The 25,257-nt window shown below is 41.7% G+C and overlaps 1 protein-coding gene across 13 annotated transcripts; it reads left to right on the forward strand.

The window, feature by feature from the left end:
- Positions 1 to 24: 24 nt before the first annotated feature.
- Positions 25 to 24,458, forward strand: LOC110525096 (nuclear receptor subfamily 2 group C member 1). Of its 13 annotated transcripts, none has more exons than XM_021605046.3 (14): positions 25 to 573; positions 8,465 to 8,593; positions 8,858 to 9,094; positions 9,444 to 9,522; positions 9,619 to 9,798; positions 11,210 to 11,378; positions 12,565 to 12,661; positions 13,614 to 13,807; positions 16,704 to 16,857; positions 17,191 to 17,312; positions 19,049 to 19,191; positions 19,676 to 19,813; positions 22,723 to 22,828; positions 23,054 to 24,458. In XM_021605046.3, exons 2-14 carry the CDS (start codon positions 8,525 to 8,527, stop codon positions 23,223 to 23,225), a joined length of 1,860 nt encoding a protein of 619 aa, XP_021460721.2. In that variant the 5' UTR covers positions 25 to 573; positions 8,465 to 8,524; the 3' UTR covers positions 23,226 to 24,458. The 13 variants fall into 13 exon arrangements, with proteins under 13 accessions (XP_021460721.2, XP_021460741.2, XP_021460757.2 ...); XM_021605066.3 differs by having other exon boundaries at positions 11,210 to 11,357; XM_021605082.3 differs by having other exon boundaries at positions 8,858 to 8,974.
- Positions 24,459 to 25,257: the final 799 nt, after the last annotated feature.

Here is a 25,257-nt window from a genome sequence, read left to right on the forward strand (position 1 = left end):
CCCCACCTCAAACAAATCACTTGCATTTCCTCCTGAGGAGGAGCTGGCCAATCAGCCAATCCAACATAGAAAAGCTTTATTTTTTATTAAACATACTTAATTCCAGGAAAACTATTTAAGTCATATTGTAGTTAATTATAGGCCATACATCTGGAAACACTGGACAGTTACTGTAAACACAGTTGACCAACAGCAGGGGATGAAATAATATAAGAAATTGTGTAACAGCAGGTGACACACTACGGCATTAGCTACATTGTCATTAATTGCAAAACTCGAATGACATGGTTGAACTGAGGATACACCAGGACTCAAAACAAAAAGTCATGCGGATCACGGAAAGGCCACAACTTCGGTTTAAAAGCCTTCAGTTGTGATATTCAACAGAATACGCTACATTTTGCAAGCCTTCCGACTCGCGATGCCCGGGTGTTTGAGCTAATGCGCAGAAGCATCACAACGTGTTTTGAGGAAAAAGGTCACGAACTCTGACCCTGCCTGAAGCAGGAGCAAAAGACAGAAAAATAACATTAATGTATTACCTATACAAACAGCGTACAACAAGCAGAGCAGGTAAGACAACTGAATTGTGCGCGAAAGCTGCCATGAAAAAACACGTCATGCATCACATAATGAAGAATACATTTGCCAAGCCAGCAGCCCGAGGGGAAGCTGCCATTAGCTAACGTAGCTAGTTCGTAGACTTTGCTATTGATTCCGGACCAAGAGTGCACCAAAACCGGCAAGTAATGAGATATCAAAACCATACGGATACTCGGTGTTATTTGGCACTAAACTACAGTGTAGTTAGCTAACTCAAACAAATCGGTTATTAGCTAAATTAGCTAAATAACAAATCAGTTATTAGCTAAAACGTGTATGCTAGCTGTGAATCCTGTACGAGAATGCTAACTAAAATTACCTAGCGCGAAGAAATTGGTTCGATTTCCGAAGCTGATGTTCAAATATGAACACCTAGCTAAATGTTCGTTTGTATTGGACCAACAACAATTTGAAACGGTTCCAAATTGATTTTCAATTCCTAGCTACCGTTACATTTGTGCGTTCTTATTCCTTGTTGTTAACCGCGAAGTCCCGCCACTCGCTGGCTGCGTTTTGGTATGGGCCTTGAACCCTAGCGTGCTTTAACCCTTCAATGTTGACCTTTCACCTACAGGAAAAGAAATACCTTTATCTTCCGTATCGATTTTAAATAGTTAGCTACTAGACCAGAGCGTGTTTGTTGTACTTACAACCATCGATATTAATGTAAGGCTAGTTAACGAACTACATGTTGTGTATTTCTCAGCTTGGTGAAGACGGCCACAAATGCAGATACCAAGCATGCTAGGCCGTGCAATTATACCACGGTGTGTCCCATAGTTAGCTACTCGGCTAGCATGCACATTCCGAGTTGATCAACCCCTAACGTCGTTACTCTCACGAAGTTAAGTCAAAACAAAAATAGTCTGTACTAGATTGACTAACCCTCCTGTTTTCTCACATTAGTAGCAACGAACGACCTAGCTAGCTTCCTGCATAGGACATGGGCAGGCATTTCAAAAACATGTTGCTTGCTAGCTAGTAAAACGGACCCATATTCACTAACAAATGTAACGTTCGTTATTGTTATTGGCAGGGCAAACCCGATTTGGTGATGTCTGTTATGATCCAAATAAATCACAGCTCGTTTTTGGACTCGTTTTACCGGATTAAGTAGAATGCCATTGGAAATGAATGTTCAAAGTTCAATGTCTATATCTAAAATGTAAGTTGACAAGACATTTTGATAAATATCCTAATGTCAAACCGCAGTTTGTGTCCAAATCTATGACCAATATGCAGAAACAGATTTCATGTTTAGGTTTCAGAATATCAATCTACACATGTGCCACAATAATAACAATATTACTTGCATTTTTTTTGTTTAAAAATGAAGACCTTATAAACTGCACACACACCGAAAACCCAGTTTTGACAAATGGCAATAAATCACTCAGAAATGTGCTCAAAAAAACATACGGAAACTGGAGATGTTTTTTTTTTATACATCAACTGGTTAGAGGACAACCTTCAGAACACTGTCATCATGTAATTTAGTTTTTTAAATTCAAGTGGGTCTCCAACGCGGTAGGCTAAGTGTAACTCAACACTTTTGTTAATCCATCGATGTGAGGTTGAAATCAATAGGACAGGAGGCAAACGTTCGGGGTGTAGCACTGTTTAAACTAACACTATTCAAAGGCCACAATGAAACTTGGAATAACATCTACTTGGTTGTTTAGAGGAGACCTTTAGGGGGCTTATCTATACTGAACAAAAATTTTACTGCAACAATTTCAAAGATTTTACTGAGTTATAGTTCATATAAGGAAATCAGTCAATTGAAATACATTTGTTAGGCCCTCATCTATGGATTTCACATGACTGGGAATACAGATATGCATCTGTTGGTCAGAGATACCTTTAAAAAATAGGTAGGGGTGTGGATCAGAAAACCAGTCATTATCTGTCTGACCACCATTTGCCTCATGCAGCGCGACCCGTCTTCTTCCCTTAGAGTTGATCAGACTGTTGATTGTGGCCTGTGGAATGTTGTCCCACTCCTCTTCAATGGCTGTACGAAGTTGCTGGATATTGGTGGGAACTGGAACACACTGGTGTACACGTCTATCCAGAGCATCCCAAACAGGCTCAATGGTATGCAGGCCATGGAAGAACTGTGACATTTTCAGCTTCTAGGAATTGTGTACAGATCCTTGCGACATTATCATACTGAAGCATGAGGTGATGGAGGCGGATGAATTGCACAAAAATGGGCCTCAGGATCTCGTCACAGGATCTCTGTTCATTCAAATTGTCATCCATAAAATGCAATTGTGTTTGTTGTCTGTAGCTTATGCCTGCCCATACCATAACCCCACCAAGGGGCATTCTGTTCACAATGTTGGCATCAGTAAACTGCTCTTCCACACAATGCCATACACATGGTCTGCGGTTGTGAGGCCGGTTGGACATACTGCCAAATTCTCTAAAACAAAGTTGGAGGCAGCTTATGGTAATTTAATATTCATTCCTTTATCTGGCAACAGCTCTTGATGAACATTCCTGTAGTCAGCATGCCACTTACACGCTCCCTCAAAACTTGAGACATCTGTGGCATTGTGTTGTGACAAAACGACACATTTAGAGTGGCCTTTTATTGTCCCCAGCACAAGGTGCACCTGTGTAATGATAGTGCTGTTTAATCAGCTTCTTGAAATGCTACACCTGACAGGTGGATGGCAACCAACTTTAAGGTGCATTACTGCCACCAACTGGACTGGAGTGTGTAGATCTTGTTCATCGTTCAATCACCAATGTGATGCTTGTAAAAACCAATGAGTCGATGGGAGAGGCAGGACTTGCAGCACACCAAGCGTCTAAAATAGAACCAAGTTCTCAAGTGACTGTTGACGCATGTGTAGGGCTGTTACAGTGACCCTATTACCGCCACACCAGCGGTCAAGAGTCATGACTCCAGTCAAATTCCACATGCTCAAGCTTTGATGCTCATTAGCAGCCTACCAAACTTGCTAACTGTCTGGTACTCAGCACTCTATTGTCCCGCTAATCACTCTCACTGCAATGCAAATCCCATCAACTTTCTATAGGCTAGACCTACTTTATTTATTTCTCAACTTTCCTAATATTAAGCACATTCCTTTGCTTTACAACAGGTACAACTGACTAGTTATCCCCTTCTCTTTCTGCTGTTCCGAGACAAAATGGTCCATTCTAAATTGAAACTAATTTCACAAATATAGTATATGTAAAGGCAAGCTCTGACGCTCGCTGGATCTGGCAGAGCTTGAAACTATTACGGACTACAAAGGGAAACCCAGACGCAAGCTGCCCAGTGACGTGAGCCTACCAGATGAGCTAAATGCCTTTTATGCTCGCTTCGAGGCAAGCAACACTGAAGCATGCACGAGAGCACCTGCTGTCCATACAGATTACTCTGTGTACTCAAAGCATGCGCGGACCAACTGGCAAGTGTTTTCGCTGACATTTTCAACCTCTCCCTGACCAAGTCTGTAATACCGACATGTTTCAGACCACCATAGTCGCTGTGCCCAAGGAAGTCTGTCTAAATGATTACTGCCCCGTGGCACTCACGTTGGTAGCCATGAAGTGCTTTGAAAGGCTGGTCATGGCTCACATCAACACCACCCTCCTGGACACCCTAGACCCACTCCAATTCGCATACCGCCCCAGCAGATCCACAGATGACGCAATCTCAATCGCACTCCACACTGCCCTGTCTCATCTGGACAAAAGGAACACCTATGTGAGAATGCTGTTCATTGACTACAGCTCAGCGTTCAACACCAAAGTGCCCACGAAGCTCATCACTAAGCTAAGAACTCTGGGACAAAACACCTCCCTCTGCAACTTGGACTTCCTAAGAGTCGGTAACAACACATCTGCCACACTGATCCTTAACACTGGGGCCCCACAGGGGTGTGTACTTAGTCCCCTCCTGTATTCAAATCAAATCAAATTTTATTTGTCACATACACATGGTTAGCAAATGTTAATGCGAGTGTAGCGAAATGCTTGTGCTTCTAGTTCCGACAATGCAGTAATAACCAACAAGTAATCTAACTAACAATTCCAAAACTACTGTCTTGTACACGGTGTAAGGGGATAAAGAATATGTACATAAGGATATATGAATGAGTGATGGTACAGAGCAGCATAGGCAAGATACAGTAGATGGTATCGAGTACAGTATGTACAAATGAGATGAGTATGTAAACAAAGTGGCATAGTTTAAAGTGGCTAGTGATACATGTATTACATAAGGATACAGTCGATGATATAGAGTACAGTATATACGTATGCATATGAGATGAATAATGTAGGGTAAGTAACATTATATAAGGTAGCATTGTTTAAAGTGGCTAGTGATATATTTACATCATTTCCCATCAATTCCCATTATTAAAGTGGCTGGAGTTGAGTCAGTGTCAGTGTGTTGGCAGCAGCCACTCAATGTTAGTGGTGGCTGTTTAACAGTCTGATGGCCTTGAGATAGAAGCTGTTTTTCAGTCTCTCGGTCCCAGCTTTGATGCACCTGTACTGACCTCGCCTTCTGGATGATAGCGGGGTGAACAGGCAGTGGCTCGGGTGGTTGATGTCCTTGATGATCTTTATGGCCTTCCTGTGACATCGGGTGGTGTAGGTGTCCTGGAGGGCAGGTAGTTTGCCCCCGGTGATGCGTTGTGCAGACCTCACCACCCTCTGGAGAGCCTTACGGTTGAGGGCGGAGCAGTTGCCGTATTCCCTGTTCACCCACGACTGTGTGCCCAAACACGACTCCAACACCATCATTACTTTTGCTGATGACACAAAAGTGGTAGGCCTGATCACCGACAGCGATGAGACAACTTGTAGGGAGGAGGTCAAAGAACTGGCAGTGTGGTGCCAGGACAACAACCTCTTCCTCAGTGTGATCTAGACAAAGGAGCTGATCGTAGACTACAGGAAAAGGCGAGCCGAACAGGCCCCCAAAAATCCAGAGTTTAAAGAGTTTAAAGTTCCAAACTATTATGGTCCAAACATCACAAAACAGCCGTGAGGAGGACACGACAAAACCTTTTCCCCCTCAGGAGACTGAAAATATTTGGCATGGGTCCCCAGATCCTCAAAAGGTTCTACAGCTGCACCATCGAGAGCATCCTGACCAGTTGCATCATCGCCTGGTATGGCAACTGCGCGGCATCTGACCATAAGGCGCTACAGAGAGTAGTGAGAACGGCCCAGCACATAATTGGGGCCAACCTCCCTGCCATCTAGGACCTATACAAGGTGTCAAAAGAAAGCCCATAAAATTGTCAGAGAGTCCAGTCACCCAAGTTATAGACTGTTTTTTCTGCTACCACACAGTAAGTGGTACCGGAGCGCCACGTCTATGACCAAAAGGCTCCTCAACAGCTTCTACCCCCGAGCCACAAGACTGCTGAACAATAAATAAAATCACCACCGGACAATTTACATTGAGTATCCCAGCACACTGACTCGGTACCGGTGCCCCCTGTATATAGCCTCGTTATTGTTATTAATTTTTTATTGTAGTCTGCTTGGTAAATGTTTTTCTTGAATATTAAATGAATACTCTTCTTGAACTGCACTGTTGGTTAAGGGCTTGTAAAGTAAGCACTTTTCACAGTAAAGTCTACAGTTGTTGTATTCATTTTCAATACAAATAAAGTTCGTTTTGAAGTTAAGAATAGTCTGATGGGTGACTATTAGCCTATCAGTTGTGAATGATTCCCAGCGTGTGCAGTAAGGCAAGAAACAGTGCATGCCTTTTTTATTTTTTACAACTTTTCCAAATCATAGTCGCACACCTCATGTAGCCTAGCCCATAGACCTATATGCTGATACGGTTTGTATCACAACTAAAGTGGTCAAATAACTTAAGCACATTTAATTTGCTTTACAGCCGGTGTAGAGCCTAACTGGTATGCAATTTAGGGAAGATCATTTTTACCGCCTTTCGCATAATCGCATTTGCAGTCACTTTTAAGAAAAGTGTTTTCCTGCTAATTGCTTCTTGGAACGTTCACGCTTGTGTGCACATTGCTGCTCTTATAATGTGAAGAAATGGCCCAGTAGTTTATCAACATTAAGCTAAATGTTCTGATCTGTTTATTAGCCTCATTGCCTTCATTTGGAATCTATCACATCCCAGAGTATGTTTGGAGTATTTATTTCTTGCACAAGTTGACCAATAGAATAGGTCGACTTTTGTACTAGCAGATTTTTTTTAACTAGGCAAGTCAGTATAGAACAACTTCTTATTTTCAATGATGACCTAGGAAGAATATTTACCTTTGTCAGCTCGGGGATTCGATCTCGCAACCTTTTGGTTACAAGTCCAACGCTCTAACCACAAGGCTACCTGCCACCCCATAGGCTAGTGTTTTTGCTGTTCGTTAGGCCTACACATCTTGTTAGCTGACAAAGTAAATGTGGACAGTTCTAACATCTTCAATATGCACCTCGGAATTCGATAAGAAGGACGCACGCAGTTGCGTCCCTAATGTGTCTGTCTTCACTTGTAGCCTACTTCGGAGTTGATATGCCTGTGAGAAGGAACCGATCACGTGACGGGTATTGGCTAATCAAAATTGAGATATCTGAGCGGTGCTTCGGAGCACGGTGATTGGCAGCCGGGCGAAGGGGATTATAATTATTATATTCAGCCCAAGGGCACAACGGCCACTTTCGCTGCAAAAGGCATTAAAAATGTTTTTTTTTTAGGGGGCATTACGGCCACAAGGGGATTTGTATCTACTGTAGCCCACAGCCACATGTCATAGCCAGATCAGGGCCTAACATAAGCGCAACTCACAGTATGCTATTCTGTTCTTCTGAAATAGACTGCATTTTCTTCATAGAGTGTTTCTTCAGACCTGTCTAAAATAAATAATACATTTATTGTAATGGTGTAGGCTATATTACATGTATTTATTAGACTTTTTAAAATGTAGATGTTCCAAAGGTATGCATCAGCGGCTTGTAGCTTTTGTGTGGAAGCCAAGAGCTGCTAAACATGTTTGTTAATTAAAGGTAAATTTACCGTGAGACCAGCAGTTACTGTTAGCTTGACAATCACAGGCTGACAATTTCATGACCGTCACAGTCCTACGCGCGCGAGCAGTTTGGATGAAATGATTGAATAACATTTATTCTGCAACATTCGTGTACGCTATGTGGCCGGTTTGGTCAGCATGCAAGTCCTGCGCACCCCAGCATGTGACAAAATTAACGGTACAACACCAAAGATATTGATATATATTTTTAAAGTAATCGATCTTATGTTATCGTGATGACTAAACTTTTATTCTAACATCACCAATCTGATCTGCAAAATAGGATGTCATTCCACAAAATTTTATGGGGTGAAAATGCAAGTTTGTGTAAGGTAGTAACACAAACGGTCCACATTAGGGAAATTAGCGCAATTCAAAATACGTTTATATGGCAAAATAATTCAACATGTCAATTAAGATGATAGTATATGTTGCCCAATCACAAACCATTGCAACAATGACGTGGTTTTCTCACTAATTTAACCATTTAGAGAGTTTAAAAAGGCTCTCAAACAACGTTTTACCGGGCGCTCTACACTAGAGCCATAGTGTCTGTGCAGCAGCCTGAACATTTGACGTCCATAATTATGGTATGTAAGAATGTAGGCCTATGTTTGTCCTCTCATTGTATAGACCTGTTACTGGCCCATCTGTATGGCCTAGTACTAACTATATTTTGTCTATTTTGTGTTTTGCTATGATATTAATAAGCCCATTTGCTACACATCTCACTCTCTGAGAACTTGTTCTGATGCAAATATGTTTATCATCGATTTTCAATGCATACCCAGTAACTGAAACATTCCTTCCTTCCTACACAGTTTGATGTGCCTCCTGGGGCTTTGATGTGAGCAGCAGCAGAAGGAAACAGAATCAGCGTCATGGACAGACAGACTCAGAGGATTCAGCTGGTGTCAGCTGATGGTGGCATGATGGGACACCGTATCCAGGTAGTGTAACGGACAGGTCATTTCCTGCCCTGAGACATGGCTGTGACCTCCACGTCTCAGGTTATCCCTTACCCCTAAACTATTGGTCAAGGCTATTATTTGTCAACATCCGCATGACTAGTACCTTCATATGACTTCAAGGTTAAACAATAGCAGAACGTACAGCATCAGGGTTAGATTCCAGACAGTATACTAACCCAACATAATTTGGCTGAAGTATTTCTGTTATTCTCATATATATTGAATATTCTCCTTTCCTTCCAGATTGTGACAGACCAGTCCACGGGCCAGAAGATCCAGATCGTCACTGCATTGGAGCAGGGTTCTGGTGGGAAGCAGCAGTTCATCCTGGCTAACGCAGACTACTCCACGGCAGGCAAGGTAATCCTAGCCAAACAAGAGGCCTCGTCCCTGGGCAAGGTGATCCTGGCGGCCCCAGACGGTTCAGGGGTAAATCAGCTGCTGTTTGCCTCCCCTGACCTGGCTGGCCAGCAGATCCAGGTAGAGGCCTCGGCCTGCACCACCAATATTCTAGTCTCTTACTACCTTCTATTCAGAATATTGCTATCCACAAAATTCTGGTTCCCCTAGCATAGATTAAAGCTACGATCTCTGATCAGTTTTTCAGTCAAACAACCGCCCGCCATTTGTTTTGGTATACAGCTGAGGGATGGGGTTAGGGAAATGTAACCCCTCTCAAATTCATATTAGACAGCACTCTATATGCAAGGATTGACAGTCCATTTAGTCCAGTACAATGCTTAATCTGTGAGGGAAACAGGCCCCTAGAAGTATCTTTGACATCTGATATGAATGCCTCTTTTGCTTTTTGTGTGCGTTGTATTTCCAGTTTGTGACGGAAGGGTCAGACCAGGCCCTTTCCAAGCCCGTGGTGGAGTACTGTGTGGTGTGTGGAGACAAGGCCTCAGGTAGGAATGAAATGCACTTGAACTGGTCTGACCCTTCTTGAACCCTCTCTTCTCGTTGTGTGACTGATCCTGTCGCCCTCCCTTCTCCTTGCCCAGGTCGTCACTATGGGGCAGTGAGCTGTGAGGGCTGTAAGGGTTTCTTCAAGCGCAGCATCAGGAAGAACCTGGTTTATACATGCAGGGGGTCCGGAGAGTGTGTCATCAACAAGCACCACAGGAACCGCTGCCAGTACTGCAGACTTCAGCGCTGCATGGTCCTGGGCATGAAACAGGACTGTGAGTACCTGCCCCAATCACTTACTGACGTTCACATAGGTATATAATGTTAAACAAACATGCTTCTCTAACATGTCATTTAAGAAAGGGTGTCAGTTTGTCAACATCTGCAATGTTCCACAATACCCCGTGTTGTTACTAGTTGTTACTAGGCTGTTTTACACACCCACTCTAAGAACCCAAATCATCTTATTTCATTTGTATATTCCAATATTTCTTTCTGACTGTCCACATAGTAGCACACAGTTGCAATGCTAAAATCCTGTCACTTTTACATTTTGGGATGGTTTTCATGATAACGGCATGTCATGTGCAAAAAAGACACTTCCGAGCAATTATTTTTCGATCTGAGCGGTCAAGGCAGAGGTCGCATATGGAGGAATGGTTTTGTATCAGGATTCGGATCTACTAAAGCCTTGTTCACATTGGCAGTTTGAAGTGACTCAAAACATTTATTTTGCATATCTGATTTAAAATCTATTCTTTTTTCTGCGGTCTGAACAGCCAAAAAGCACATGGAATTAGATATTTCAAGCCACATTTCAAACCACATTTGTAGGTAGTTTGAAATCGGATACAAATCAGATTACTGGCCACGCGGCTTGTCTGAACAGTCAAGTCTGATTTATTAGTTATTTGGCATATCTTGTTGCTTCCTAGCTATGTTGTTGACAGTTTTGACAAAAACGTGTGGTAGTTAACTAGGATGTTAATTGTTTACAAACAAATGAGTGAATGTGCTAAACAGCTAGGCCTACCTAGCTAGCTAGTTGACTGCTGTGGCTAGCCAAAAAGTTGGATCATCTTATCCTTTGAAACTTTAAAAGCGTTCTTACACTATGATTTTTAACATTCAAAGCAACTGGGAAATGTCCATGGCTGGCATTGTTGTCACCTTAGCTTGATAACTTCTGAGTGATAGGAAGCACGAGCACCACCACCAATCAGCCTACACCACTGCGCACACATCCATTGTTGCTATGACAACTTGCGTAGACATGTCCGCAAATGACTGCTGTCTGAACACACCCAAATCCTGTTTGGTCACTTGTAACTTGCTGTTTGGATAGTCAGTATTCAAAAATTGATTTGTAAAACAAAACTTATTTGAGCATTATGGCCTGCAGTGTGACCAAAGCTTTAGACTATTTTTACACAGATTACTCAGATTCCATGTGTTTTTTTTGTTTGTTTGCTGTTTACACATTAAGAAAATTTCAAATATGCAAATGAATTGTTGGAAGATCTGAATTTAGCTGCCTGTGTAAACACAGCCATAATTAGTAGTTATTTGGGATGGAAGGTGACTTGTAAATCATTGGTTCTGTGTAGTCTGACTGCAATGTAGTCGATCACAAAATGCACATAAGCATGGCGGATTAAAGTTAACTGTTCTCTTCCTCTCTCTCAGCCGTTCAGTGTGAGAGGAAGCCGGTGGAGGTATCCAGAGAGAAGTCTATCAATTGTGCTGCATCTACGGAGAAGATCTACATCAGGAAGAACCTGTGTAGTCCTCTGGCTGCCACGCCCACCTTCGTCACCGACAAGGAAACCGCCAGGTACTACAAGGAGACAGCCAGGTACTGCAGCTGGCTTAAGGGCCCCATCGCATTGAGCAACGCAGCATACAATTATAAAACCAACTCTTATGTATTTCATTGGGGAAGTTGGTTTGGAGTGGTGGAATATAGGCGCATGAGGTCACACCAAACACAGCCTCAAAAGGCACAGGGTCCATACTCCACCGTAAGCTCTGTGTGGGATGCGTTACCAGTGTGTGTGAGCCCTAATTAATTAGTTGATGTTACTGATTAGCTGGAGTGGACACACCTGTGTTCCCATGTAGAAATCAGTCCATAGAGTCCACTCAGAGAGAAAGAGGTGAAGTCAAGAGGGATAACTGGTCCCAAAATCTGTCTTCTCCAGCAGGTGGCTTTTAAAAATATTTTTTTCCACTCACCGAGCAAGGAGTTTTTGTATGAAGGTTAGTAAGTAAGAGGGTTGAATTTGGTTAACAAAAAAATATAATTGCTTATTTGCTACGTGTGGCTTATTTGATCAAATAGAAGTTCCGTAATGCTTAGGTTGCACATATAAGTAGGAAACGTGACAACCCGGCAACTTCGACAAAAAAAAACCACTTTATATCGGAGTTGTTCCTGTTCACGTGTATCTGCCCTCCGACTACCCTCCATTTTTTTTAAATACATTTATTTTTGTTGTTAGAGTGGACACTTGAGTATCTGATAAGACTAACCACTGTTTCACAGTCTCAATCGTTCCTAATTGGACCTCCAATTCATCTGCACCGATTGGAAAATACTTCACAGGTGAAAACAATAGGGTGGAAGCTCAACATTGGCTGAGTTTAGACAGGCAGCCCAGTTCTGATATTTTTTCACTAATTGGTCTTTTGACTAATCAGATCAGCTCTGAAAAAGATCTGATGTGAACAGATCTGATGTGATTGGTCAAAAGACTTGGGGTGCCTGTCTAAACGCATCCAAAATAGGCTAGCCTTCAACCTTTTTTCCAGATTAGTGTAAATGAAGAGGATGGTTAGGGTAAACGGAATGACTGTATAGCCATTTGGCTGCATTTATACAGGCAGCCCAATTCTGATATTTTTCCACTAACTGGTCTTTTGACCGATCAGCTCTTTTGCTATTAATTGGGCAAAATATCCGAATTAGGCTGCCTGTGTAAACACATCCTTCGAGATCTCTGTGGGATTAGATGGTAGAATTGAAGTGTTTGTGTTTGCAGATCAACCAGTTTGCTGGAGTCGAGCATGCTCCTCAACATCCAGCAGCCATTCCCCAAGCTGGAGAACACCATCCTGCTCCCGACATCCCCTGAATCGGTTAGTAACTGCAGCACATGTGGGGGGCACAATATACAAATTAATTTAATTTCATAGTTAGCTCGCATCCACCCGTGGACTTAAACTCATCTTTTTGAGTTTTAAAATGTGTACTTTTTAAGTACACATACAAATCATACAGACCACAGAGCCAAAAAGTTAAATGTAGTATGTAAAATAAAATAAAAAACACCCTCCCATTGCCTTCAGAAATGATTCAAACCCCTTGACTTATTCCACATTTTGTTGGGTTACTGCTTAAATTCTAAATGGGTAAAATAGATTTCAGATATTTCTGTATTTCATTTTCAATAAATTTGCAAAGCTGTTTAAAAACATGTTTTCACTTTGTTATTATGGGGTATTGTGTGTAGAAAAAAATAAATATATAATGCATTTTGAGTTCAGGCTGTAACACAACAAAATGTGGAATAAGTCAAGGGGTATGAATACTTTCTGGAGGCACACTATAAGTGAAGACCATCTCTTCCAGGGCAATAGGAGACACCGTATTTATATTTATACTCAGCCGCGGGCCGGAAGAATCATGTCCAAACCAATTTACGATTGGACAAATTGCGGGTGCATAGAAATACTATTTTAAAGTTCGGTATGGGTAGTCTTCCTATATCTTTCCCTCTATGTAATTGTTAATTTTATCAGTGGAAACTGCAGTTTTATTGAAACCGCACTATGGATTTGTTCCCGATAGCCAGAAAGGAAATTCAGTTGTGGCAATAGATTAATTTTGACAATAGATATTCTGCCGGTTAAAGCAACTGGGATGTTAGTCTGTGATGAGGTCTGATTGAACCGATTTGAGCATCCTGTTAAAGTTTCAGGCAATGGTTTTTATCTAAGGAAGGAAATAATTCACAAATATTTAAAATGAGAAACGATTGGGACTCCATTATTAATAGTGGTGCTGATTCTCCCTTGTGCCTCTCCATAGAATGACCAATGTCAGGGTGACCTGAGCACCCTGGCCAACGTGGTGACATCACTGGCTCACCTGAACAAGGCCCGGGAGATGAGTGACATTACAGACGGCAATGACCTAATGGGCGTGGACGACACCCTTAGCAACGGAGACAGCTCAATGACGGATCTCCAAGGAGACGAACAGACCGCCAGTGACATTACGCGGTGAGGAGATTTCTTATACAGGATTTTAAAGCTACTTTCTAGAATTTTGTTTTATTCTCAGATCCCAGATTGTATATATTTTTAACCCCCTGGAGTCGCTTAAATCGAAGTTACATAACAACAACAAAAAACATAAAAATCTGTCAGTTTAAATTCATGTTTTTTAAAAAATTGGCTGCATCTCAAATCTATCGCATCCGCCAGTGTCGCACTTCCGCATCTGGTGTGAAAGGTGGCAGAGCTCGAGTGGTGTTTGTCAGACCACGATACATCCCTAAAATCGGCCTTATGTAAATGTCTACAGTGTCCGTATGGTTTGACCTACGGGGGAGACTCACGAACACGATGGTGTTCTCCGTTTTTCTCTACGAGGAGACCCGTCCGAAGTCGGTACCGTTAATGTGCCGACTTCTGTTTGGTACTGTCTGAATCGTTTGGGCTATAAACTAATGGGACCCCACTGTGGAAAGGGGAGATTCTCACAAACACAATGGTGCTCTGTTTTGCTCAAGGACCACCACAAGTGTTACTGGACTCGTCTGAAGGTACCGTTTTAAAAAAAAACGAATGGAAGTATGAAGGTAGTTTTGTTCTTACTCAAAATATTTCCTGTTTTTTAAATTTTATTTTGTTTTTACATCTCCATTTAAGACTGACACTTAAACCTTGTTTCTTATTTATTTTGACTGTCCTTTTGCCATTTATGAATGTGTTATTCAATGTGTTTCTATGGGCTTCAGTAGTAAAGGCCAAAATCTACCTAAAATTCCAAATCAAATAGCTAAATTATCCGTATTATGACCATCTTAAAACAATTCCATATGTCAGCTTAGCATCCCCCCTCTCCCAACATCTTTAAAGAATTGTAATAGGTAAAATGTAATCTGCTTGGATTGACTATCAGCAGTGCTGATTTTAGAGCTGATAAATGTTCTGAGTGTATCAGAAGGAACTTAGGGGTTGTGTTTTCTGTATATCATGGGGCTCAAATTGAATTTTTTCCAGTCAAGGGCCATGTGGTTCCTGTGTTCCTGCCTCGGTTAATTAGGTTTCGTGCTGGTTAGATATTTCCTATCCCAAGATCTGTCAAGCTTGAAGCTTGTTTTCCTTTCTGCAGTCTATTTCTGTTTCACTTTCTGAACCTCAACACTAATAGACATTTTTACCTCTAAGAAAGTAAAGACAATATAAGTACTTTTAGAGATGAATACAGTGCCTTTCTACATTGTTGTTAAAGCCTGAATTTTAAAATGGATTACATTGAGATTTATTGGTCACTTGCCTACACACAATACCCCATAATGTCAAAGTGGAATTATGTTTTAATTTTTTTAAACAAATGAATAAAAAATTAAAAGCTGAAATGTCATGAGACAATAAATACGTATTCAGGCCCTTTCTTATGGCAAGCTTAAATAAATTCAGGAGTAAAACTGTGCTTTAACAAGTCGCATAGTAAGTTGCATGGACTCATTTTGTGTGCAATAATAGTGTTTAACATGATTTTTGAAGGACTACCTCATCTCTATACCCCACACATACAATATCTGTAGGATGCCTCAGTCAAACAGTGAATTTCAAATAGATTCAACCACAAAGACCAAGGACATTTTCCAATGCCTTGCAAAGAAGGGCATCTATTGGTAGATGGGTAAATTACACTTTGGATGGTGTCTCAATAAACCCAGTCACCACAAAGATACAGGTGTCCTTTCTAACTCAGTTGCCGGAGAGGAAGGAAACTGCTCAGGTATTCCACAATGAGGCCAATGGTAAAACAATTAGGATTTAATGACTGTGGTAGAAAAAAACTGAGGATTAATCAACATTGTAGTTACTAACTTAATTGACAGTGAAAATAAGGAAGCCTGTACAGAATAATTTTGTTTCCAAAACATGCATTCTGATTGCAATAAAGTAAATATAAATAAAGTATTACTAAAGTAATACTGCAAAAAATGTGGCAAAGCAATTAACTTTTTGTCCTGAATACAGTGTAATGTTTGGGGCAAATACAACACATTACTGAGTACCACTCTCCATATTTTCAAGCATAGTGGTGTCTGCATCATGTTATGGCTATGCTTGTAATCACTAAGGACTGGGGAGTTTTTCAGGATAAAAAATAAATTAAATGGAGCTAAGCACAGGCATAATCCTAGTGGAAAATCTGGTTGTCTGCTTACCCAGACACTGGATGATTAATTCACCTTTCAGCAGGACAATAACCTAAAACACAAGGCCAAATCTGCACTGGAGTTGCTTACCAAGAAGACAGTGAATGTTCCTGAGTAGCCGAGGTAGATTTAGGTCAAAACTATGGCAAGACCTGAAAATGGTTGTCTAGTAATGATCAACAACCAATTCGACAGATCTTAAATCATTTTTTGGAAGAATAATAGGCAAATGTTGCATAATCCAGGTGTTGAAAGCTCTGATTTACGCTGAAATACTTTATGTAAATTAGATTTCTGTATTGAATTTTTACTAAATGTGTAAATATGTTTAAACATGTTTACACTTTGTCGTTGAGGTATTGTGTGTAGAGAGCTTGATATAGAACATATATTTTAATCATGTTCCGGCTGTAACACAACAAAATGTGGAATAAGTCATGCGGTTTGAGTAATTTCTGAAGGCACTAAGTGTACTAGTTTGAACTGACTTGTGTTTGTGTGTGTGGGTAAAGGGCTTCTACACTACAGAGCCAAAACAGATGTACTGAGCTGGCCTGATTACGCATCCACCATAATTGATGGAACCGTGCTGGAAAGGACAATGAGAAAATAAAACATCAGAGCCAGAAGAGTTCGGGTTTAAGTCGGCACTATAGTGTGAATCGAGCACTAATTTGTTGATTGACTTGTTTTGTTGTCTCGCTCTCCCACCTCCCCAGAGCGTTTGACACCCTGGCCAAGGCCTTGAATCCTGGTGATGGCTCAGCGGGAGACACTCTGGAGGCCACGTTGCAGTTGATGTCAGGGGACCAGTCCGGCCCTGTGGTGGAGCTGGAGGGGCCCCTTCTCTCAGACAGCCACGTCCCCTTCAAGGTGAGGCCCAGGGGCCATGCTCAAAAGTAGTCCACTATAAAGGGAAAAGGGTGCCACTTGGGATGCTACCCCACTCAAAGGCCCTGGGGCTGACCATAACTTTAATCCATTTTTAAATCAGGTGTTATCTTAAAATGGAAATGTATTCTCAGTACGTCATAGAGTGCTTAAAGAATCAAGAGGCCCTGAACTCACTTGCTATGGCAACTTCATTTCCCTGCAGGGATTAATAAATATAATTCATCAATAACTTTTTTTTTTTTAAATTTAAAAGTCTAATGTCTAGGCCCATTCTTTCTCAATAATGATGTCTCTCTTGCTCACGCTCTTTAGTTGATGATGCCTTTGCCCATGCCTGAGTACCTAAACGTGAACTACATCTGTGAGTCGGCCTCAAGGCTCCTCTTCCTGTCCATGCACTGGGCGCGCTCCATACCTGCCTTTCAAGCCTTGGGGTGAGTCCCTACCTACCTACTGCTCTCATTCTGTCTCTCTAATTCTCTTCCACTGAATTGGAAGATGTAAGTAAATGGAAGATGTAAGTATTCAGACCCCTTTACCCTTTTCACATTTTGTTACATTACAGCCTTATTCTAAAATGGATTAAATAAATGTTTTACCTCAACAATCTGCACACAATACCCCATAATGACGACGCGTAAACAGGTTTTTAGAAGTCTTTGCAAAACAAAACGAAATACCTTATTTACATAAGTATTCAGACCATTTGATATGAAACGTTTTAAATTGAGCTCAGGGTGCATCCTGTTTCCATTGATCATCCTTAATGTTTCTACAATTTGATAGGAGTCCATCTGATGTAAATTCAATTGATTGGACATGATTTGGAAAGCCCCACACCTGTCTATATAAGGTCCCACAGTTGACAGTGCATGCCAGAGCAAAAAGCAAGCCGTGAGGTCGAAGGAGTTGTCCGTAGATCTCCGAGACAGGATTGTGTCGAGGCACAGATTTGGATAAGGGTACCAAAACACTTCTGTAGCATTGAAGGTCCCCAATAACACAGTGGCCTCCATAATTCTAATTCTTAAATGGAAGATGTTTGGAACCACCAAGACTCTTCCTAGAGCTATCTGCCTGGCCGAACAGAGCAATTGGGGGAGAAGGGCCTTGGTCAGGGAGTTAACCAAGAACCTGATGGTCAGGTGTTCATGATGGTCACACTCTGGAGTTCCTCAGTGGAGATGGGAGAACCTTGCAGAAAGACAACCATCTCTGCAGCACTCCGCCAATCAGGTCTTTATGGTAGAGGGGCCAGATGGAAGCCACATGACAGCCCATTTGGAGTTTGCCAAAAGGCATCTAAAGGACTCTGACCATGAGAAACAAGATTCTCTGGTCTGATGAAACCAAGATTGAACTCTTTGGCCTGAATGCCAAGCGTCACGTCTGGAGGAAACCTGGCACCATCCCTACGGTGAAGCATGGTGGTGGCAGCATCATGCTATGAGGATGTTTTTCAGCAGGAAGGACTGGGAGACTAGTCAGGATCGAGGCAAAGATGAACAGAGCAAAGTACAGAGAAATCCTTGATGAAAACCTGCTCAGGACCTCAACAGGACAATGACCCTAACCACACAGCCAAGTCAACGCAGAAGTGGCTTTGAGACAAGTCTCTTAATGTCCTGGAGTTCCCCAGCCAGATCCCGGACTTGAACCCAATCAAACATCTCTGGAGAGACCTGAACATAGCTGTGCAACAATGCTCCCCATCCAACCTGACAGAGCTTGAGAGGATTTGCAGAGAAGAATGAGAGAAACTCCCCAAATACAGGTGTGCCAAGCTTGTAGCGTCATACCCAAGATGACTCGAGGCTGTAATCACTGCGTCAACAGGCAAGTTAATCAATTTTAGAATAAGGCTGTGACGTAACAAAATGTGGAAAAAGTCAAGGGGTCTGAATACTTTCCGCCGGCACTGTATGTGCAAACTGCCGTGTTCTGCCTACTGGCCAGAGCACCAAAATGGAAGTATTTGTGTGTCATCCTCTATGATTTTAAATGCAGTGTATATTAATATATTCTCCATGCATGCATTTTAATAAATTAAATGCATCCTGTATTTCCCAGTGATATTGACACTAACCTGGTGAAGTCCTGTTGGAACAAACCGTTTGCCCTGTGCCTGGCTCGATGCGCCAACATTTCGAATGTTGTCTTTTCTCCATAGTGGTCTCGATAATGACATTAACCTGATGAAGGCTTGTTGGAATGAGCTGTTTGCTCTGGGCCTGGCTCAGTGCGCCAACGTTATGAATGTCGCCACCATCCTGGCTGCCATCATCAACCACCTGCAAACCAGCCTACAAGAAGGTACAGGAGGTGGATTGTACAAATGAATACATATTTATCAGTGTTTACAATAATTGCCAGCAGATTTTTATCCAAAGCGCCTTCCAGTATGGAGAGTGTGATTTATGCAGCAAACATATTTCCAGGCTCTATCTCAATTGATAAAAATTTGTCCTCCTCGTTGTCTCCTCTTTATCATAATCTGGACTGATTCGAAAAGACTTGACTGGGAAAAACAATATGGTGGAAGAGAAGCTCATCATTAGGCTAGCTTTCACCTGGTCATTTTTTTTTTTGAAAGATCGGTGGATATGAAGGAGAGGAAGGATTTTAGACAAAGAGCCCCAGTGTCCTTCTCCAGTCTTCCTCTTGTTCATCCCCCCCCCTCCCCTGCAGAGAAGCATCTGCTGAGTCAGAGCCACAGTAGGCTTTTTGTTGTGGGAGAACATGGGGGCGTTTTATAGTATTTTAAATGATTTACGCTCCCCTGTTTCCCCCCCTATAGAGAAGCTGTCCCCAGAGCGAGTGAAGCTGGTGATGGAACACATCTGGAGGATGCAGGAGTTCTGTAACAGCATGGCCAAACTGTCCCCTGACTCGTATGAATACGCCTACCTCAAAGCCATCGTCCTCTTTAGCCCTGGTGAGTGGTGGCTGGAGAGAGTGATAAAGAGGGACTGATGCATAATGTAACTCGGTGTTGCAAAGAGTAATTGGTCACATTCCAGACAGTGCAAAGCATCCATGAAGAGAGTGGGAAAAGATAGGAACTAGCGTTTTATGTGTTAGTTTTGAAATTAGTGCTGATACACTATATGGCCAAAAGTATATCGATACCCCTTTCAAATGAGTGGATTTGGCCATTTCCGCCACACCCATTGCTGACAGATGTATCGTTATAGGATGCAACCTTTCCAACAAGTCAGTTTGTTAAATATCTGGCCTGCTACAGCTCACCCGGTCAAATGTATGTCCTGTTATTGTGAAGTGGAAATGTCTAAGAGCAACAACGGCTCAGCTGAGAGGTGATGGGCCACACAAGCTCACAGAATGGGAACACTGAGTGCTGAAGCGCATAGCACGTAAAAATCACTCACTGCCGAGTTCCATACTGCCTCTGGATGCAGCGTCAGCACAAGAACTGTTAGTCAGGAGCTTCATGAAATGGGTTTACATGGCCAAGCAGCCGCCCAAGATTTTATTTTTTTATTTCACCTTTTATTTAACCAGGTAGGCAAGTTGAGAACAAGTTCTCATTTACAATTGCGACCTGGCCAAGATAAAGCAAAGCAGTTCGACACATACAACGACACAGAGTTACACATGGAGTAAAACAAACATACAGTCAATAATACAGTATAAACAAGTCTATATACGATGTGAGCAAATGAGGTGAGATAAGGGAGGTAAAGGCAAAAAGGCCATGGTGGCAAAGTAAATACAATATAGCAAGTAAAACACTGGAATGGTAGATTTGCAATGGGAGAATGTGCAAAGTAGAAATAAAAATAATGGGGTGCAAAGGAGCAAAATAAATAAATAAAATACAGTAGGGAAAGAGGTAGTTGTTTGGGCTAAGTTATAGGTGGGCTATGTACAGGTCACCATGCGCAATACCAAGCGTCTGCTGGAGTGACGTAAAGCTTGCTGCCATTGGACTCTAGAGCAGTGGAGACGCATTCTCTGGAGTGATGAATCTTGCTTCACTATTTGGCAGTCCGACGAACAAATCTGAGTCTGGCAGATGCCAGGAGAATCCTACCTGCCCGACTGCATAGTGCCAACTAAGGTTTGGTGGAGGAGGAATAATGGCCTGGGCTGTTTTATAGTTCGAGCTAGGCCCCTTTGTTCCAGTGAAGAGAGATCTTAACGCTACAGCATACAATGACATTCTAGACGATTCTGTGCTTCCTATATCGACATGACAATGCCCCTGTGCTCAAAGCGTCAAGAAAAACTTGACTGGCCTGCACAGAGCCCTGACCTCAACCTCCATCTAACACCTTTGGGATGAATTGGAATGCTGACTGCAAGCCAGGCCTAATCGCCCAACCTAAGTGCCCCAACCTCACTAATGCTCTTGTCGCTGAATGGAAGCAAGTCCCCTCAGCAATTTTCCAACATCTATTGGATAGCCTTCCCAGAAGAGTTATAGCAGCAAAAAGGGGAACCAACTCCAAATTAATGCCCAGAATTTTGGAATGAGATGTTCGACGAGCATACTTTTGGCAATGTAGCGTAAATGAGAAACTGTTGCATGACTCAACTCACTTCCGTGAAAAATGTTGTCACATGATTACGTTCATTGGGCCAACCTCCTGGACACAGATTATGCCTATATATTTATTTTGAATTTAAACAAAATATTTTTATACATATATTATTTTTTACTATTAAGCTTGTTCAATGGTGAGTCTGTCCCATGCAGTAACACGGCGAATTGTCCCTGGCCCCTTCTTAGTGTAGTTAGGTGCTGCCCTTCAGACAACAGTTCCCAGATCCTCAGCAAACTATTTAAACAAAAGAAAGTACACTGGACCATGACTCCCCATGGATTTGCTGTGTACATGAAAGGGAGAGTTATTATAAATGCGGAGTTGCACCCTTTCCTTTTGCTTAATCTACTTGTTCTGCGTCTTTGCCAAGAACTATACTGAACAAAAATATAAACGTAACCATTTCAATGATTTTACAGAGTTCATATGTGGAAATCAGTCAATTTAAATAATGAATTAGGCCCTTATCTATGGATTTCACATGACTGGGAATAAAGATTTGCATCCCGTTACCTATACCTTAAAAGAAATGTGCCTTACATTGGGCTTTAGGATCTCATCACGGTATTTCTGTGCATTCAAATTGCCATCGATTTTAAAATGCAATTGTGTTCATTGTCTGTAGTTTATGCCTGCTTATACCACAACCCCAATGCCACTATGTTGACATCAGCAAAACGCTCGCCCACATGACGCAATACATGTGGTCTGCAGTTGAGGCCGGTTGAATGTACTGCCAAATTCTCTAAAACGACGTTGGAGGCGGCTTATGGTAGAGAAATGAACATTCAATTATATGGCAACATTCTTGCAGTCAGCATGCCAATTGCATGCTCCCTCAAAGCTTGAGACATCTGTAGAATTGTGTTGTGGCAACTGCACATTTTTAGATTGGCCTTTTATTTTCCCCCAGCACAAGGTGCACCTGTGTAATGATTGTGCTGTTTAATCAGCTTCCCGATATGCCACAGCTGTCAGGTGGATGGGTTATCTTGGCAAAGGGGGGGTGTAAACAAATTTGTGCACACCATTTGAGAGAAATATTTTTTCTGTGCGTATAAAGAATTTCTGGGATCATTTATTTGAGTTCAAGAAACATAGGACCAACACTTTACATGTGTTTTTTTATATTTTTGTTCAGTGTATAAAAGACAGCAGTGAAATAGAAACATGTAGATAGTCAGTGAAGGTTGTTTGGTACCATGGTGATTGTCTGATGCGGTACCGTTCCTTTTGTTTAATGAACTTGTTCTCTGTGTGTGTGCGCATGCTATAGACCACCCAGGCATTGACAACACCTTACAGATCGAGCGGTTCCAGGAGAAGGCTTACATGGAGCTACAGGACTATGTTACCAGGACCTACCCAGAAGACTCCTATCGGTCAGTAACTCGCTACATTCTACCACTAAATCCAACTGTAACATCATTTCCTCGATCATTCATCTTCCAATTCTGTTTCTCGACCACTGTTTTTGCCTCCCTCAATTAAATTGTCAAATTCGAATGCTTTCCTGCCTTCAATTATAAATGATTTATTGGCATGACATTCACATGAATATTATTGCCAAAGCAAAGATCCATAACATTCTAAAATGTACCTGTCAGGTTATCCAAGCTGCTGCTGCGTCTCCCGGCCCTGCGGCTGATGAGTGCAGCGGTGACAGAGGAGCTGTTCTTCGCTGGCCTCATCGGCAACGTGCAGATAGACAGCATCATCCCGTACATCCTCAAGATGGAGTCCACCGACTACAACAGCCAGGTGGCCACTGGAGTCTGACCTTTTGACCTGACCCACTCCGACCTGGTCGCCACAGCAGCCTAGAAGCGTCTCCTGGTCACCATGGCAACTTCACCTGCAGGCCAACTGTAGGGCTGTAGGCGAGCTTCCAAGGTAAAAATGCAGGGTCGTGTTCATTAGGGCACACTATTAGCAAAAAAAAACATCTGTGGGAAGTTCAGATCGTGCCTCCATGTTTTCTTTTTTTTTCGCTCCATTTTGGACGTTTTTTCTTTCCGTTTCGTACCTACTGAACACAACCCAGGTTGGCTGCATTGCTGTGTGTCCACCTCCCTAAACAGAATCTGAAGGTTTTCTCAATGGAATCAGATGACCTTCAATGCTGAAACAATCCTTTTCTTTGACAACCTGATTATAGCTCAAGAAGGAAGACTATGTAGTCCACACACACACACACACACACACACACATCCACATACAGCCGCCACGCCTAATGTTATCCTCAGCTTCAACAAATGAACTTTGAGTGAGTCAATCAAGCTTCGTAAATTGTGCTCTTTAGTAATGTACAGTACATTTACATATGTAGGATAAATGTTGTTGCTGAGAATTTTCCTGCACAACAGGAAATGCAAACTTGTGTATTCAGGGTTTAAAAAGGCTTCTGAAGTTTGTACTTTCCGCTTTAAAATGTCTGACTTGATTTGCCTTGACAGCATTGTTTTTTAATCAACCCCTACAGATTTATTTGTCCACATTATTCACATTTCCTGTTTCAACCGGATTATTTTCCTGCTGTTGCAAACTGGCTCAAATTAAGATCCTTCATCTGTGTTCTTTATATCCCTTCATTTTGTGCTTCTGATCTCGTTTGTATTTTGATGAACAGACAGAGGAGCTGTTTTACTTTTTCAGAGTGCCCGCCTCATCTGGTTTCAACATGCACTTGTATTATTTTCCCCCCCAAAATTGAAGAAACTTTTTTGTCAATGTTGGTTTGCTATGATGTGATCAGTTAAGGCTATAACCTTTATGGTATTTGTTTGCTAATCCGAAGGAAAAGGCTTGTATCATGAGTCAACTCTTGTCTAACTTGGAACTCAAAGCATCATGTATGTATGTGTAAATATGTATATAGAAATATGTGGAGAAAAAGCTATCATGGACAAAAGATGCTTATTACAAGAATTTGCAGCTTTTTGACATGTAAATGTAGTTGCTAAAACAATTGTCAAGTCATTTCAAAAATAAAATGACATTTTCAATGGTCAATCAAATGTATTATAGAATTATTCATACTTTTCAATGATGGGGTGACCTTTTTTGATGACCACTTCAGTTGTAGCCTGGTTCCAGATCCATTTAAGCTATTGTTACGAAACCAATAACTAGCCTGCTAATATTGTTGCACTTGCTTTGTCTAGTGATCTTAGGCCTAGTTTGTAACCTGAATGTGTGCATTTGTGAGAAGTCAGCGTATGTGCCTTGGTGTTGAATGTACCCTACATGTGCCCAGGGCAGTACTTCATTTGTAAATCGGGAGGTGCCAGAACAAAAAGTGAGCGTGATAGGGGGGGGGGGGGGGGGCTGTGAATGCATGAAAAAATATACAAATGTATTCGGCACAGACGTTATTGCGAGTGTAGCATAATGCTTGTGTTCCTAGTTCCAACAGTGCAGTAATATTTAACAATACACATCTAAAAAGTAGAATAATGGAATGAATAAATATTAGGTAGAGCAATGTCTGGAGTATAAATTAATTATATAGTCAAAAGTTTGGACATCTTCTCTTTCAAGGGTTTTTATTTGTACTATTTTCTACATGTAGAATAATAGTGAAGACATCAAAACTATTAAATAACACACATGGAATCATGTAGAAACCAAAGTGTTAAACAAATAAAAATATATTTTGAATTTGAGATTCTTCGAAGTAGCCACTCTTTGCCTTTGACAGCTTCGCACACTCTAGGCATTCACTCAACCAGCTTCATGAGGTCACCTGGAATGCATTTCAATTAACAGGTGTGCATTTTTAAAAGTTCATTTGTGGAATTTCTTAATGCGT

Source organism: Oncorhynchus mykiss, chromosome 1 (genome assembly GCF_057628025.1).
Source record: "Oncorhynchus mykiss isolate SJ-2025 chromosome 1, ASM5762802v1, whole genome shotgun sequence".
In the NCBI taxonomy this organism is placed as follows: domain Eukaryota; kingdom Metazoa; phylum Chordata; class Actinopteri; order Salmoniformes; family Salmonidae; genus Oncorhynchus; species Oncorhynchus mykiss.

Coding starts and splice junctions, on each gene's coding strand:
- LOC110525096 (XM_021605046.3), top strand. CDS start 8,525: ATGGACAGACAGACTCAGAGGATTCAGCTGGTGTCAGCTGATGGTGGC. Junction 12,662..13,613: donor TCCCGACATCCCCTGAATCG/GTTAGTAACTGC, acceptor GCCTCTCCATAG/AATGACCAATGTCAGGGTGA. Junction 19,192..19,675: donor GCAAACCAGCCTACAAGAAG/GTACAGGAGGTG, acceptor CCCCCCCTATAG/AGAAGCTGTCCCCAGAGCGA.